At 64.0% G+C, this 13,767-nt stretch overlaps 2 protein-coding genes across 2 annotated transcripts; both read right to left on the minus strand.

Moving 5' to 3' along the window:
* Positions 1 to 168: 168 nt before the first annotated feature.
* LOC104372626 (serine/threonine-protein kinase pim-1) lies at positions 169 to 3,246 on the minus strand. Its single transcript, XM_086627176.1, has 4 exons — positions 3,211 to 3,246; positions 2,522 to 2,888; positions 1,671 to 1,847; positions 169 to 1,384 (listed from the first exon to the last, which is right to left on the minus strand). The coding sequence occupies exons 2-4, from the start codon at positions 2,865 to 2,867 to the stop codon at positions 1,275 to 1,277; spliced, it is 633 nt and encodes a 210-aa protein (XP_086483302.1). The 5' UTR covers positions 2,868 to 2,888; positions 3,211 to 3,246; the 3' UTR covers positions 169 to 1,274.
* Positions 3,247 to 8,159: 4,913 nt separating this feature from the next.
* On the minus strand, positions 8,160 to 13,026 carry LOC147526827 (serine/threonine-protein kinase pim-1-like). Its single transcript, XM_086627127.1, is given in 7 exon segments — positions 8,160 to 8,551; positions 8,838 to 9,014; positions 9,691 to 10,057; positions 10,381 to 10,431; positions 10,526 to 10,632; positions 10,726 to 10,847; positions 12,971 to 13,026. Coding segments are annotated over 7 exon segments (1,038 nt in total). The 3' UTR covers positions 8,160 to 8,393.
* Between the last annotated feature and the right edge of the window lie 741 nt (positions 13,027 to 13,767).

Raw genomic sequence — 13,767 nt, forward strand, 5'->3', positions numbered from 1 at the left:
CCAGCGTGTCGACGGCACCACACAGCTTGGTGTCATCGGCGAACTTGCTGAGGTCTCGGCTGGAGACAAACCGTTGGTCCCCACAGGAGCCATAGCGCGGTCACCCGTAGCCGGCACGCTCACAGCATCCTTCATCCCGCCCCACCAGAAAGGAATGTCTGCATCACATTAAGTGGTTACTTTTTATTTAAAATCGCATTAAAAAAATAAGATTTCTGAATTCTCCTGTACAATATTTACAAAAATCCCGCTGACGATTCCGCACCTTCGCCAAACCGCCCACAGAAACACTACGGGCCCGGGGACGGACACGGGACGGACACGGAGGGAAGACTCGAATGGAAAACTGACCGATCAGCGGCTGTAGAAGCAAGGAGCGGGTTAGAAACCCACAGGAATTATAAATAAATAAATAAGTTATCCTACAGGCTAGGACTCTTTAAAAAACAAACACAAATTCATGAAAATAAATTAAAAACAAGACCTGGAACAAAGAAGAACAAAAGGTCACACGTGACCACTATTAACAACGGTAACTCGAGCTTTGCTCCCAGAGAACTTTGTGCACATTCACAGCTCTGTTGGTTTGCATCGTTTGTGCATTCGTGAGGGCACAAGAAGCAAAGAAGCCCAGAAAACCCACGCGAGATGGAGGCACGAGAGGCGAGGCATCGTCCGCTTGGCTCCCAAGTGTCTTCTACCCTGTTCTCTTTTTCAAAGGGAAAAGGAACTGTAGCCTTGGAGAAGCAGTAGGGTAGGAAAATTCAAGTATTTCCTCCAGCACAGCCCAGATCACAACCCAAGGCGCTCGAGCACGGCGACAGCGGAGAAGAGACGGTCACTCGGCCGCGGTACCTGCCCACCCCCACCCCACCCCCCAGTCAGTTTTCCCCCGTTGAAGCTTTTCTTGCAGTAAGGTCTCCGATCCTCTTGCGGTCTCCAATTCAGCAGGTCGGGAAGACACTAGGGAGCCTCAAAAAACAGAACCCAAACAGAAACGACCAAAAAAATTTACTGTTAAGACATCAAATGAGTTGAGGTCATTCAGATGGGTATCCAGGATAGCTGGGTTGCACAGCGACCACCAACGCCTGCAAGATCAGTTCTCCAGCCCAGCTCCAGGACACGATGGGCGTGTTCCCATCTGATGATCCCTCCTCGGTGGTACAGCCACAAGCAAAAAGTGGTGGTCTTTGCTTCCTGTGGTCAGGAGATGTGGGGAGCTGTTATGTGCCAGGCTCCTGGATGAAACTGTGCAGGTGGGCCTCTGTGGTCTACTGAGGCAGATGAACGCCTTGCAGCCAAGGATGGTTGAAAATGTCTTCCACGGACGGCCGATCCAAGGCGCGCCAGGACAAGCACCACCTGATGAGGTGCTGGCACTCTGGGGAGAGAAACCAGAAACCACCGGTCAGTTGGAGAAGGCTCCTGCCCACCTTGTACCACTGTCCGCATGGCCCAGGCCGAGCTGGGTGTGCTCAGAGCTGCACCCAAACCTCCCAACTGATTATCTGTTTTGCAGGAGAGCAGCATGGCACGACACGTGCCACCTCCTCCAGCTAACGACGGGAGATCAAGCTCCTCCATAGCTGTAAGAGCGGGATGCTCCTGTGCCTGGTGCCATCTCCCAAAACCCGCTATCTCCCGCCACCACAAAGCCGAGTACCCACCTGGAGAGATCCGCTGCCGGAAGACAAGCCGGGCCCGAACGATGTCCTTCTCCTGCTCAAAGGGGACATCCCCGCAGACCATGACGTAGAGCAGGATGCCCAGGGACCAGACTGCTGCCGGACGCCCATAGTAGCGGTGGTAGCAGAACCACTCCGGCGGGCTGTACGCCTGTGTTCCTATGGGATACACGCAGGGCGCTTCAGGCAGATGCTCACTAGTCCCGGGGCCTCACCTGAGCATTCCTGGGGTTGCAGGGGCTGCACTGGTGGCCGGGGACACACACACACACACACAACGTGACCCACCACCCCCTCTCCAGCATGTGACTCTTGCTTACAAACTTTGGGTTGCAAAATGAAGCCGCCGGTGCCGGAAGAGGGCAGCACGGGCCCGGGGAAGGCCCGACCGTTACATGCAAAAAAAAAAAACACCCACGGGTGGGTAAAAACCACGCCTTTCCCTGCCCTGCCTTGGCCAAAAAAATAAAAAAAAAATAAGCCAAGGCAAACGAGGGGAGCGGAGCAGCCCGAGCCCTTCCGCGCCTGCAAACCAGACCAGCCAGTGCACGGGCTTTGCACACACCCCCCACCCCGTGCTACCCCCACGGGTGTCTGTTTTCTGGGAGCCGGGCTGGCTCCCCCCAGCCCAGGGCAGGGTGGGTGGCAGAGGCTGTCGGCAGGGCCAGCAGCTGGCTCCCGTTTCACAACACCCGCCTCGCGCCAAAAAGCAACTTGGCAGCCGGTTGAATAATTAATTCCACCCCCCAGCAAACGGGGGAACCTCTGGTGCCCAGGCAGACCGGGCTGTGCAACGCGTGGTACAGGGAGCATCCCCCTGGGTGTGGGCTTACCGGCAAATTGGGTGTAGACGGTCTCCTTGAGGAACGTGCCAACACCAAAGTCGATGAGCTTCAGCTCACCGGTGTCGAGGTTGACGATGATGTTTTCGTCCTTGATATCCCGGTGCAGGACACCGCAGTTATGGCAGTGCCACACGGCCTCCAGCACCTGGCGGAAAAGCCCCCGCGCCACATCCTCCGACAGGCACCCTCGCTCCGCGATGAAGTCAAAGAGATCCTGGCATGGCTCCGGACGTTCCATTACCAGCACGAAGCTGTCCGGGAGCTCAAACCAGTCCAGGAGCTGGATGACACCGTGGAAGCCGGAGCCCACCTTGTTCAGGAGCACTATCTCCATGGGCGCACGGGTGCCGTCGGGCTGCGGGAGGACCACGATGCTGTCAGGGGGGCTGATGCTGCGCTGGGGGTCTAGTACCCCCTGGCCTGGGATGCTCTGGTGCCTGGCATCACCCCACCCAAGGGATGCTTCATTGCACCCCTGCTTGGGGCCACCGGTTCCTGGGCATCCCCCCATGCAGGGGATGCTCCAGTGCTCCACTACCCTTCCCCACCAGTACCAGGCATCGCCCCGGTGACCCCATGCCCACTCCCTCTGTGCTGGCCCGGTTTCCACCCTCCCGGGCCTCGGCTTATCCCCGTCCGTGATGCCCCCGGTTCTCCCGGTGCCCTCGCTCACTCACCAGCTCGCCCCAGTGGGAAATGCTCTTCCGGGCCACATATTTGATGGCCACCTGCAAGCCAAGGGGAGCAGCGGGCTGAGCACAATGCCCACCCCGCCGACTCCCCCTCTTCCTCCTCTGCCCCACCTCCTTCCCCTCCGCTTACCGGGGTCCCGTCGGAGAGGCGGATACCAGCGTAGACGGAGCCGTAACCGCCGCTCCCCAGCAGCGGGCCCACCTGGTAGAGCTTCTCCAGCGGCTCCTTCTCGTTCCCTGCGGGCGAGACCCGGCCGTCAGCGTCCCGCCCGGGGCCCCGACCGTCCCCCGACCGCACCGAACCGCGCAAAACCGGGCCGGATCTGTCACCTGGTTGGAGTTCAGGGGCGTTTTGCTCCCCGCCGGTCCCAGAACATCGATGCGATCCCGGGGCCGGGGCCGGCACCTCTGCAACCGCAGCGGGCCCCGGGGGCTCGGTGCCGGCGGGCGGGCTGCCGAGCGGGCGGGCGGGGGAGCCCGGAGAGCGGGGGGCTCGGTCCCGGCCAGCCGCGGCGCGCCCGCTCCGCGCACTGTCGGACTCCGGGATGGCCCCGCGGCCGCCGGCCGGTCCCCGCAGTCGCAGCCACCGGGGGCGGAGCAGGGAAAGCTGCGGGGCGGCGCTGCCGCGGAACGACCAGCCGCACCGGCCCGCCCAGCGCCGCCACAGCCAGTACGGCGACACGCGGGCGGAGCCGGGGCGGGCCGCGGCGCGGCGGGCAGGACCCGGCGCGCGGGGGGCGCGGGGCTCCGTTTTGGCACTTGGGATGCGGGAGTAGGCGACGAAAAGGGCGAGCGGGGCGCGGAGAGCGGCTGCTGCCGTCCGTTCGCGTCCCGGTCCTCAGCGGGAGTGCCGCCGGATCCCCGTCCTCAGCGGGAGTGCCGCCGCGTCCCCCGGTTGCCGGGGCTGGACCGGCTCGGCCGTTTGTTCGGTAAGCGCGAGCGTTTGTTCGGTAAGCGCGCGCTAGAACGCGGGGGCGGGGGGGGCGAGAACCCACCGGAGCGGCGGTGCGGGCACCCCGTGGGCTCGTCCCGGCCCTGAGGCAGCCCCGGGCTCGGGCTCTCCGGGGCCGCGGGCGCGCTGCCCGCTCTGCCCGTCCGGCCGCAGCGTCCCCGAGGCCGGGGCGGCAGAACCCGCCGGGCGGGAGCCGCTGCGGGAGGAAGATGCTGCCCGAGAGCAGCAGCTGGGAGCGCAGCCGGCACCTCCGGCTGAGCCCTATCTCCGTGGGGGCCTTGCTCCCAAGGCCTTGTAGGGAGCATCCCTTCATCAGCATCAGCCTCTTCCTCCTAAGCACTGCTTGAATCAGACAAGCCACTTGTTTCTCCCATCCCCGCGGTGAGTGGGGATGCCTCGACAGGAACCGGGACATCGCAGCCAGAGGAACCGAAGTGGGGCAGGTGCTGCACACAGAGAGCCCCCCGCACGCTGCCGCTCGCCCAGTCCTCCCCCTCGGTGAGATGGGGAGGAGAAAACCAGAAGGAAAAGGGTTAAACTCTTGTACAGGGATAAGGACAGTTTAATAGGACAGTACAAAAAACCAAGAAGGGATGTTATATCCACAAGAATACTAATAAATGAACGATCCAAAACGAGCGGTACGATTGCTCACCACGTCACCCAGAACCCAGCTGGCTCCTGCTCTGTGATGCCCCCCCCGGGCAGATCCCCCCATATAGATTCGGAGCATGACGTCCTACGGCATCGAACAGCCCCCGGCTAGTCCGGGTCAGCTGCCACAGCTGTGTCCCCTGGCAGTTTTCCTGTGAAAAGTTACCTCTATCCCAGCCAAACCCAGGACAGCCCCCAGCCCCTCGTATCGAGCAGAGCGGGACCAGGAGTGACACCCCGCACAGGGGACGATAACGGGGGGCACATGCACCAGCAGGGGCACCTGCCTGGGACAGAGTTGCTGCCACCCAAGGCGGCATATCTAAGAGCTTCAGGAAACGATGCCATTTCTCCAGTATCTGTGCAAAGGAGGACGGTCCAGCCCCGGCTCTGAGGCCATTCCAGAGGGGGCTTTCAAGATCTCGACCCCCTCCCCACCTTGCTTCCCACGGGGAGAGGGGGGACACAGGGGCACACAGGTGTCCCCAGAGGGCCTGCTCTGCCCTGCAGCTGAGGGAGCAATCCTGGCACTATCCTTGTCCCCTGTACAGGGGCTCTCTCCAGCAAAACTGCCCTGCCCCCAGCTTCCCTGCCCCAGAGCCGGGGCACGTACCCTTGGGACCCCCCCACCCTCGCAGGGGGCACCCCGGAGCCCCCAGCCAGCGTGGGTGCCCCTTCCCGCGGCAGAGCGGCTGCTCAGACCCCAGCCCCGCGCCCCCCGCCGGGAAGGGGCTGCGGCCCGGACACCCCCTGCAGGGGCACCCCCGGCCGCGCAGCCACCGCCCCCCCTCAGCGCAGGGACAGGGACACACCCGGCCCCGCCGCCCCCCGACACCCCTTCCCCGCGAAGGGCGGCCCGTACCCGCCGGGCCGGGCCCGCGCTCACCTGCCCGGCAGCTTGGCGCTCCGCTTCCAGAACTGCCTGCCGCTCTCGGCCGCCATGGCGGAGGGGAGCAGAGGGGCGGGCCCGCCCGCCCGGCCGGCCAGCCAGCGAGAGGGACAGAGAGAGGGAGAGAGGGAGCCCCCGGCCGGCCGGCCCCGCGGCGCGGCGGCGGAGCGCGGAGGAAGGCGGCGGCCGCCCGCAGGCCCTCAGCGCCGCCGGCCCGCAGCCCCCGCCGCCGCCATCTTGGGGCCGGGCGGCCAAAGCGCCGCCATTGGCTGCTGCGGGCGAGGCGGCGCCGATCGGCCAATCACGAGCGGGACGAGGGAGGGGCGGCCCGAACGGGCGGGAGGGGCCATCTGAGGCGGGGAGGGCGGGAGAGACCATGTCGCCCCGGGCGGGGGGAGCGTGGAGTGAACCACCGGCACTGAGGAGCGGGGCGCGGGGGCGGCCGAGCCGGGGGACAGCGGGGACCCTGACCGGGGAGGGCGGGCGGGGTGACACACTGTCCTGGGCCGGCCCCGGGGAACGAGCAGCCGCTGCTCACGGTCAGCCGTGCCCTGCCTGAGCCAGCGCCTCACGCAGTGCCTCAGTTTCCCCTGCTGGGAGTCATAGAATCATAGAATGGTTAGGGCTGCAAGGGACCTTCAAAGGTCACCTAGTCCAACCCCCCTGCAAGGAACAGGGATATCTCCAACTAGATCAGGTTGCTCAGGGCCTTGTCCAACCTGGCCTTGAACGTCTCCAGGGACGGAGCATCCACCACCTCTCCGGGCAACCTGTTCCAGTGTTCTACAACTCTCATGGTAAAAAATTTTTTCCTAATATCCAACCTGAATCTACCTCCCTCTATTTTAAAACCATTACCCCTTGTCCTATCACAACAGGCCCTCCTGAACAGCCTCTCCCCCTCTTTCTTGCAGGCCCCCTTGAGGTACTGGAAGACCGCTATAAGGTCACCCCGGAGCCTCCTCTTCTCCAGGCTGAACAGCCCCAACTCTTTCAGCCTGTCCTCATAGGGAAGGTGCTCCAGCCCTCGCATCATCTTCGTGGCGCTCCTCTGGACCCTCTCCAACTGGTCCATGTCCTTCTTATGTTGGGGACTCCAGAACTGGACGCAATACTCCAGGTGAGGTCTCACGAGGGCAGAGTAGAGGGGGAGAATCACCTCCCTCGACCTACTGGCCACGCTCCTCTTGATGCAGCCCAGGATGCGGTCGGCCTTCTGGGCCGCAAGAGCACATTGCCGGCTCATATTGAGCTTCTCGTCCACCAGTACTCCCAAGTCCTTCTCCTCAGGGCTGCTCTCGATCCATTCACCACCCAGTCTGTATTTGTGCCTGGGATTGCCACGACTCAGATGTAGAACCTTGCATTTGGCCTGTTGAACTTCATGAGGTTGACACGGGCCCACCTCTCCAGCCTGTCGAGGTCCCTCTGGATGGCATCCCTCCCTCCCAGCGTGTCGACGGCACCACACAGCTTGGTGTCATCGGCGAACTTGCTGAGGTCTCGGCTGGAGACAAACCGTTGGTCCCCACAGGAGCCATAGCGCGGTCACCCGTAGCCGGCACGCTCACAGCATCCTTCATCCCGCCCCACCAGAAAGGAATGTCTGCATCACATTAAGTGGTTACTTTTTATTTAAAATCGCATTAAAAAAATAAGATTTCTGAATTCTCCTGTACAATATTTACAAAAATCCCGCTGACGATTCCGCACCTTCGCCAAACCGCCCACAGAAACACTACGGGCCCGGGGACGGACACGGGACGGACACGGAGGGAAGACTCGAATGGAAAACTGACCGATCAGCGGCTGTAGAAGCAAGGAGCGGGTTAGAAACCCACAGGAATTATAAATAAATAAATAAGTTATCCTACAGGCTAGGACTCTTTAAAAAACAAACACAAATTCATGAAAATAAATTAAAAACAAGACCTGGAACAAAGAAGAACAAAAGGTCACACGTGACCACTATTAACAACGGTAACTCGAGCTTTGCTCCCAGAGAACTTTGTGCACATTCACAGCTCTGTTGGTTTGCATCGTTTGTGCATTCGTGAGGGCACAAGAAGCAAAGAAGCCCAGAAAACCCACGCGAGATGGAGGCACGAGAGGCGAGGCATCGTCCGCTTGGCTCCCAAGTGTCTTCTACCCTGTTCTCTTTTTCAAAGGGAAAAGGAACTGTAGCCTTGGAGAAGCAGTAGGGTAGGAAAATTCAAGTATTTCCTCCAGCACAGCCCAGATCACAACCCAAGGCGCTCGAGCACGGCGACAGCGGAGAAGAGACGGTCACTCGGCCGCAGGTACCTGCCCACCCCCACCCACCCCCAGTCAGTTTTCCCCCGTTGAAGCTTTTCTTGCAGTAAGGTCTCCGATCCTCTTGCGGTCTCCAATTCAGCAGGTCGGGAAGACACTAGGGAGCCTCAAAAAACAGAACCCAAACAGAAACGACCAAAAAAATTTACTGTTAAGACATCAAATGAGTTGAGGTCATTCAGATGGGTATCCAGGATAGCTGGGTTGCACAGCGACCACCAACGCCTGCAAGATCAGTTCTCCAGCCCAGCTCCAGGACACGATGGGCGTGTTCCCATCTGATGATCCCTCCTCGGTGGTACAGCCACAAGCAAAAAGTGGTGGTCTTTGCTTCCTGTGGCCAGGAGATGTGGGGAGCTGTTATGTGCCAGGCTCCTGGATGAAACTGTGCAGGTGGGCCTCTGTGGTCTACTGAGGCAGATGAACGCCTTGCAGCCAAGGATGGTTGAAAATGTCTTCCACGGACGGCCGATCCAAGGCGCGCCAGGACAAGCACCACCTGATGAGGTGCTGGCACTCTGGGGAGAGAAACCAGAAACCACCGGTCAGTTGGAGAAGGCTCCTGCCCACCTTGTACCACTGTCCGCATGGCCCAGGCCGAGCTGGGTGTGCTCAGAGCTGCACCCAAACCTCCCAACTGATTATCTGTTTTGCAGGAGAGCAGCATGGCACGACACGTGCCACCTCCTCCAGCTAACGACGGGAGATCAAGCTCCTCCATAGCTGTAAGAGCGGGATGCTCCTGTGCCTGGTGCCATCTCCCAAAACCCGCTATCTCCCGCCACCACAAAGCCGAGTACCCACCTGGAGAGATCCGCTGCCGGAAGACAAGCCGGGCCCGAACGATGTCCTTCTCCTGCTCAAAGGGGACATCCCCGCAGACCATGACGTAGAGCAGGATGCCCAGGGACCAGACTGCTGCCGGACGCCCATAGTAGCGGTGGTAGCAGAACCACTCCGGCGGGCTGTACGCCTGTGTTCCTATGGGATACACGCAGGGCGCTTCAGGCAGATGCTCACTAGTCCCGGGGCCTCACCTGAGCATTCCTGGGGTTGCAGGGGCTGCACTGGTGGCCGGGGACACACACACACACACACAACGTGACCCACCACCCCCTCTCCAGCATGTGACTCTTGCTTACAAACTTTGGGTTGCAAAATGAAGCCGCCGGTGCCGGAAGAGGGCAGCACGGGCATGGGGAAGGCCCGACCGTTACATGCAAAAAAAAAAAACACCCACGGGTGGGTAAAAACCACGCCTTTCCCTGCCCTGCCTTGGCCAAAAAAATAAAAAAAAAAAATAAGCCAAGGCAAACGAGGGGAGCGGAGCAGCCCGAGCCCTTCCGCGCCTGCAAACCAGACCAGCCAGTGCACGGGCTTTGCACACACCCCCCACCCCGTGCTACCCCCACGGGTGTCTGTTTTCTGGGAGCCGGGCTGGCTCCCCCCAGCCCAGGGCAGGGTGGGTGGCAGAGGCTGTCGGCAGGGCCAGCAGCCGGCTCCCGTTTCACAAGACCCGCCTCGCGCCAAAAAGCAACTTGGCAGCCGGTTGAATAATTAATTCCACCCCCCAGCAAACGGGGGAACCTCTGGTGCCCAGGCAGACCGGGCTGTGCAACGCGTGGTACAGGGAGCATCCCCCTGGGTGTGGGCTTACCGGCAAATTGGGTGTAGACGGTCTCCTTGAGGAACGTGCCAACACCAAAGTCGATGAGCTTCAGCTCACCGGTGTCGAGGTTGACGATGATGTTTTCGTCCTTGATATCCCGGTGCAGGACACCGCAGTTATGGCAGTGCCACACGGCCTCCAGCACCTGGCGGAAAAGCCCCCGCGCCACATCCTCCGACAGGCACCCTCGCTCCGCGATGAAGTCAAAGAGATCCTGGCATGGCTCCGGACGTTCCATTACCAGCACGAAGCTGTCCGGGAGCTCAAACCAGTCCAGGAGCTGGATGACACCGTGGAAGCCGGAGCCCACCTTGTTCAGGAGCACTATCTCCATGGGCGCACGGGTGCCGTCGGGCTGCGGGAGGACCACGATGCTGTCAGGGGGGCTGATGCTGCGCTGGGGGTCTAGTACCCCCTGGGCCTGGGATGCTCTGGTGCCTGGCATCACCCCACCCAAGGGATGCTTCATTGCACCCCTGCTTGGGGCCACCGGTGCCTGGGCATCCCCCCATGCAGGGGATGCTCCAGTGCTCCACTATCCTTCCCCACCAGTACCAGGCATCGCCCCGGTGACCCCATGCCCACTCCCTCTGTGCTGGCCCGGTTTCCACCCTCCCGGGCCTCGGCTTATCCCCGTCCGTGATGCCCCCGGTTCTCCCGGTGCCCTCGCTCACTCACCAGCTCGCCCCAGTGGGAAATGCTCTTCCGGGCCACATATTTGATGGCCACCTGCAAGCCAAGGGGAGCAGCGGGCTGAGCACAATGCCCACCCCGCCGACTCCCCCTCTTCCTCCTCTGCCCCACCTCCTTCCCCTCCGCTTACCGGGGTCCCGTCGGAGAGGCGGATACCAGCGTAGACGGAGCCGTAACCGCCGCTCCCCAGCAGCGGGCCCACCTGGTAGAGCTTCTCCAGCGGCTCCTTCTCGTTCCCTGCGGGCGAGACCCGGCCGTCAGCGTCCCGCCCGGGGCCCCGACCGTCCCCCGACCGCACCGAACCGCGCAAAACCGGGCCGGATCTGTCACCTGGTTGGAGTTCAGGGGCGTTTTGCTCCCCGCCGGTCCCAGAACATCGATGCGATCCCGGGGCCGGGGCCGGCACCTCTGCAACCGCAGCGGGCCCCGGGGGCTCGGTGCCGGCGGGCGGGCTGCCGAGCGGGCGGGCGGGGGAGCCCGGAGAGCGGGGGGCTCGGTCCCGGCCAGCCGCGGCGCGCCCGCTCCGCGCACTGTCGGACTCCGGGATGGCCCCGCGGCCGCCGGCCGGTCCCCGCAGTCGCAGCCACCGGGGGCGGAGCAGGGAAAGCTGCGGGGCGGCGCTGCCGCGGAACGACCAGCCGCACCGGCCCGCCCAGCGCCGCCACAGCCAGTACGGCGACACGCGGGCGGAGCCGGGGCCGGCGCCGGGGCGGGCCGCGGCGCGGCGGGCAGGACCCGGCGCGCGGGGGGCGCGGGGGGCGAGGGGCTCCGTTTTGGACACTTGGGAGGCGGGAGGAGGCGACGAAAAGGGCGAGCGGGGCGCGGAGAGCGGCTGCTGCCGTCCGTTCGCGTCCCGGTCCTCAGCGGGAGTGCCGCCGGATCCCCGTCCTCAGCGGGAGTGCCGCCGCGTCCCCCGGTTGCCGGGGCTGGACCGGCTCGGCCGTTTGTTCGGTAAGCGCGAGCGTTTGTTCGGTAAGCGCGCGCTAGAACGCGGGGGCGGGGGGGGGCGAGAACCCACCGGAGCGGCGGTGCGGGCACCCCGTGGGCTCGTCCCGGCCCTGAGGCAGCCCCGGGCTCGGGCTCTCCGGGGCCGCGGGCGCGCTGCCCGCTCTGCCCGTCCGGCCGCAGCGTCCCCGAGGCCGGGGCGGCAGAACCCGCCGGGCGGGAGCCGCTGCGGGAGGAAGATGCTGCCCGAGAGCAGCAGCTGGGAGCGCAGCCGGCACCTCCGGCTGAGCCCTATCTCCGTGGGGGCCTTGCTCCCAAGGCCTTGTAGGGAGCATCCCTTCATCAGCATCAGCCTCTTCCTCCTAAGCACTGCTTGAATCAGACAAGCCACTTGTTTCTCCCATCCCCGCGGTGAGTGGGGATGCCTCGACAGGAACCGGGACATCGCAGCCAGAGGAACCGAAGTGGGGCAGATGCTGCACACAGAGAGCCCCCCGCACGCTGCCGCTCGCCCAGTCCTCCCCCTCGGTGAGATGGGGAGGAGAAAACCAGAAGGAAAAGGGTTAAACTCTTGTACAGGGATAAGGACAGTTTAATAGGACAGTACAAAAAACCAAGAAGGGATGTTATATCCACAAGAATACTAATAAATGAACGATCCAAAACGAGCGGTACGATTGTTCACCACGTGTCACCCAGAACCCAGCTGGCTCCTGCTCTGTGATGCCCCCCCCGGGCAGATCCCCCCATATAGATTCGGAGCATGACGTCCTACGGCATCGAACAGCCCCCGGCTAGTCCGGGTCAGCTGCCACAGCTGTGTCCCCTGGCAGTTTTCCTGTGAAAAGTTACCTCTATCCCAGCCAAACCCAGGACAGCCCCCAGCCCCTCGTATCGAGCAGAGCGGGACCAGGAGTGACACCCCGCACAGGGGACAATAACGGGGGGCACATGCACCAGCAGGGGCACCTGCTTGGGACAGAGTTGCTGCCACCCAAGGTGGCATCTCTAAGAGCTTCAGGAAACGATGCCATTTCTCCAGTATCTGTGCAAAGGAGGACGGTCCAGCCCCGGCTCTGAGGCCATTCCAGAGGGGGCTTTCAAGATCTCGACCTCCTCCCCACCTTGCTTCCCACGGGGAGAGGGGGGATACAGGGGCACACAGGTGTCCCCAGAGGGCCTGCCCTGCCCTGCAGCTGAGGGGACAATCCTGGCACTATCCTTGTCCCCTGTACAGGGGCTCTCTCCAGCAAAACTGCCCTGCCTCACAGCCGAGGGTGCCCCCGGCATTGCCCCTTTGCAGGGGGCACCCCGGCCCCCAGCCAGCTTCCCTGCCCCAGAGCCGGGGCACGTACCCCTGGGACCCCCCCACCCTCGCAGGGGGCACCCCGGAGCCCCCAGCCAGCGTGGGTGCCCCTTCCCGCGGCAGAGCAGCTGCTCAGACCCCAGCCCCGCGCCCCACGGCCGGGAAGGGGCTGCGGCCCGGACACCCCCTGCAGGGGCACCCCCGGCCGCGCAGCCACCGCCCCCCCTCAGCGCAGGGACAGGGACAGCACCCGGCCCCGCCGCCCCCCGACACCCCTTCCCCGCGAAGGGCGGCCCGTACCCGCCGGGCCGGGCCCGCGCTCACCTGCCCGGCAGCTTGGCGCTCCGCTTCCAGAACTGCCTGCCGCTCTCGGCCGCCATGGCGGAGGGGAGCAGAGGGGCGGGCACGCCCGCCCGGCCGGCCGGCCAGCGAGAGGGACAGAGAGAGGAGAGGGAGGGAGCCCCCGGCCGGCCGGCCCCGCGGCGCGGCGGCGGAGCGCGGAGGAAGGCGGCGGCCGCCCGCAGGCCCTCAGCGCCGCCGGCCCGCAGCCCCCGCCGCCGCCATCTTGGGGCCGGGCGGCCACAGCGCCGCCATTGGCTGCTGCGGGCGAGGCGGCGCCGATCGGCCAATCACGAGCGGGACGAGGGAGGGGCGGCCCGAACGGGCGGGAGGGGCCATCTGAGGCGGGGAGGGCGGGAGAGACCATGTCGCCCCGGGCGGGGGGAGCGTGGAGCGAACCACCGGCACTGAGGAGCGGGGCGCGGGGGCGGCCGAGCCGGCGCGGGCCGGGGGACAGCGGGGACCCTGACCGGGGAGGGCGGGCGGGGTGACACACTGTCCTGGGCCGGCCCCGGGGAACGAGCAGCCGCTGCTCACGGTCAGCCGTGCCCTGCCCGAGCCAGCGCCTCACGCAGTGCCTCAGTTTCCCCTGTTTGCCGAAGGCAGGAGGATGGCAGGAGGGCAGCCGGGCGTCCCTCGGGGTGTCTCAGGCGCTGAGGACATCGGAAAAGGGACAATTATCCCCCCAGCTCAGCCTCCTGGCTACGGTGGGCACACAGGGTCTCGCCGTCCCCTCAGGGTCGGTTCCTGCCTTGGTGGGCTCACGGCTCCTGCCAGGCACT

Source organism: Tauraco erythrolophus, chromosome 27 (assembly GCF_009769465.1).
Source record: "Tauraco erythrolophus isolate bTauEry1 chromosome 27, bTauEry1.pri, whole genome shotgun sequence".
Classification (NCBI taxonomy): domain Eukaryota; kingdom Metazoa; phylum Chordata; class Aves; order Musophagiformes; family Musophagidae; genus Tauraco; species Tauraco erythrolophus.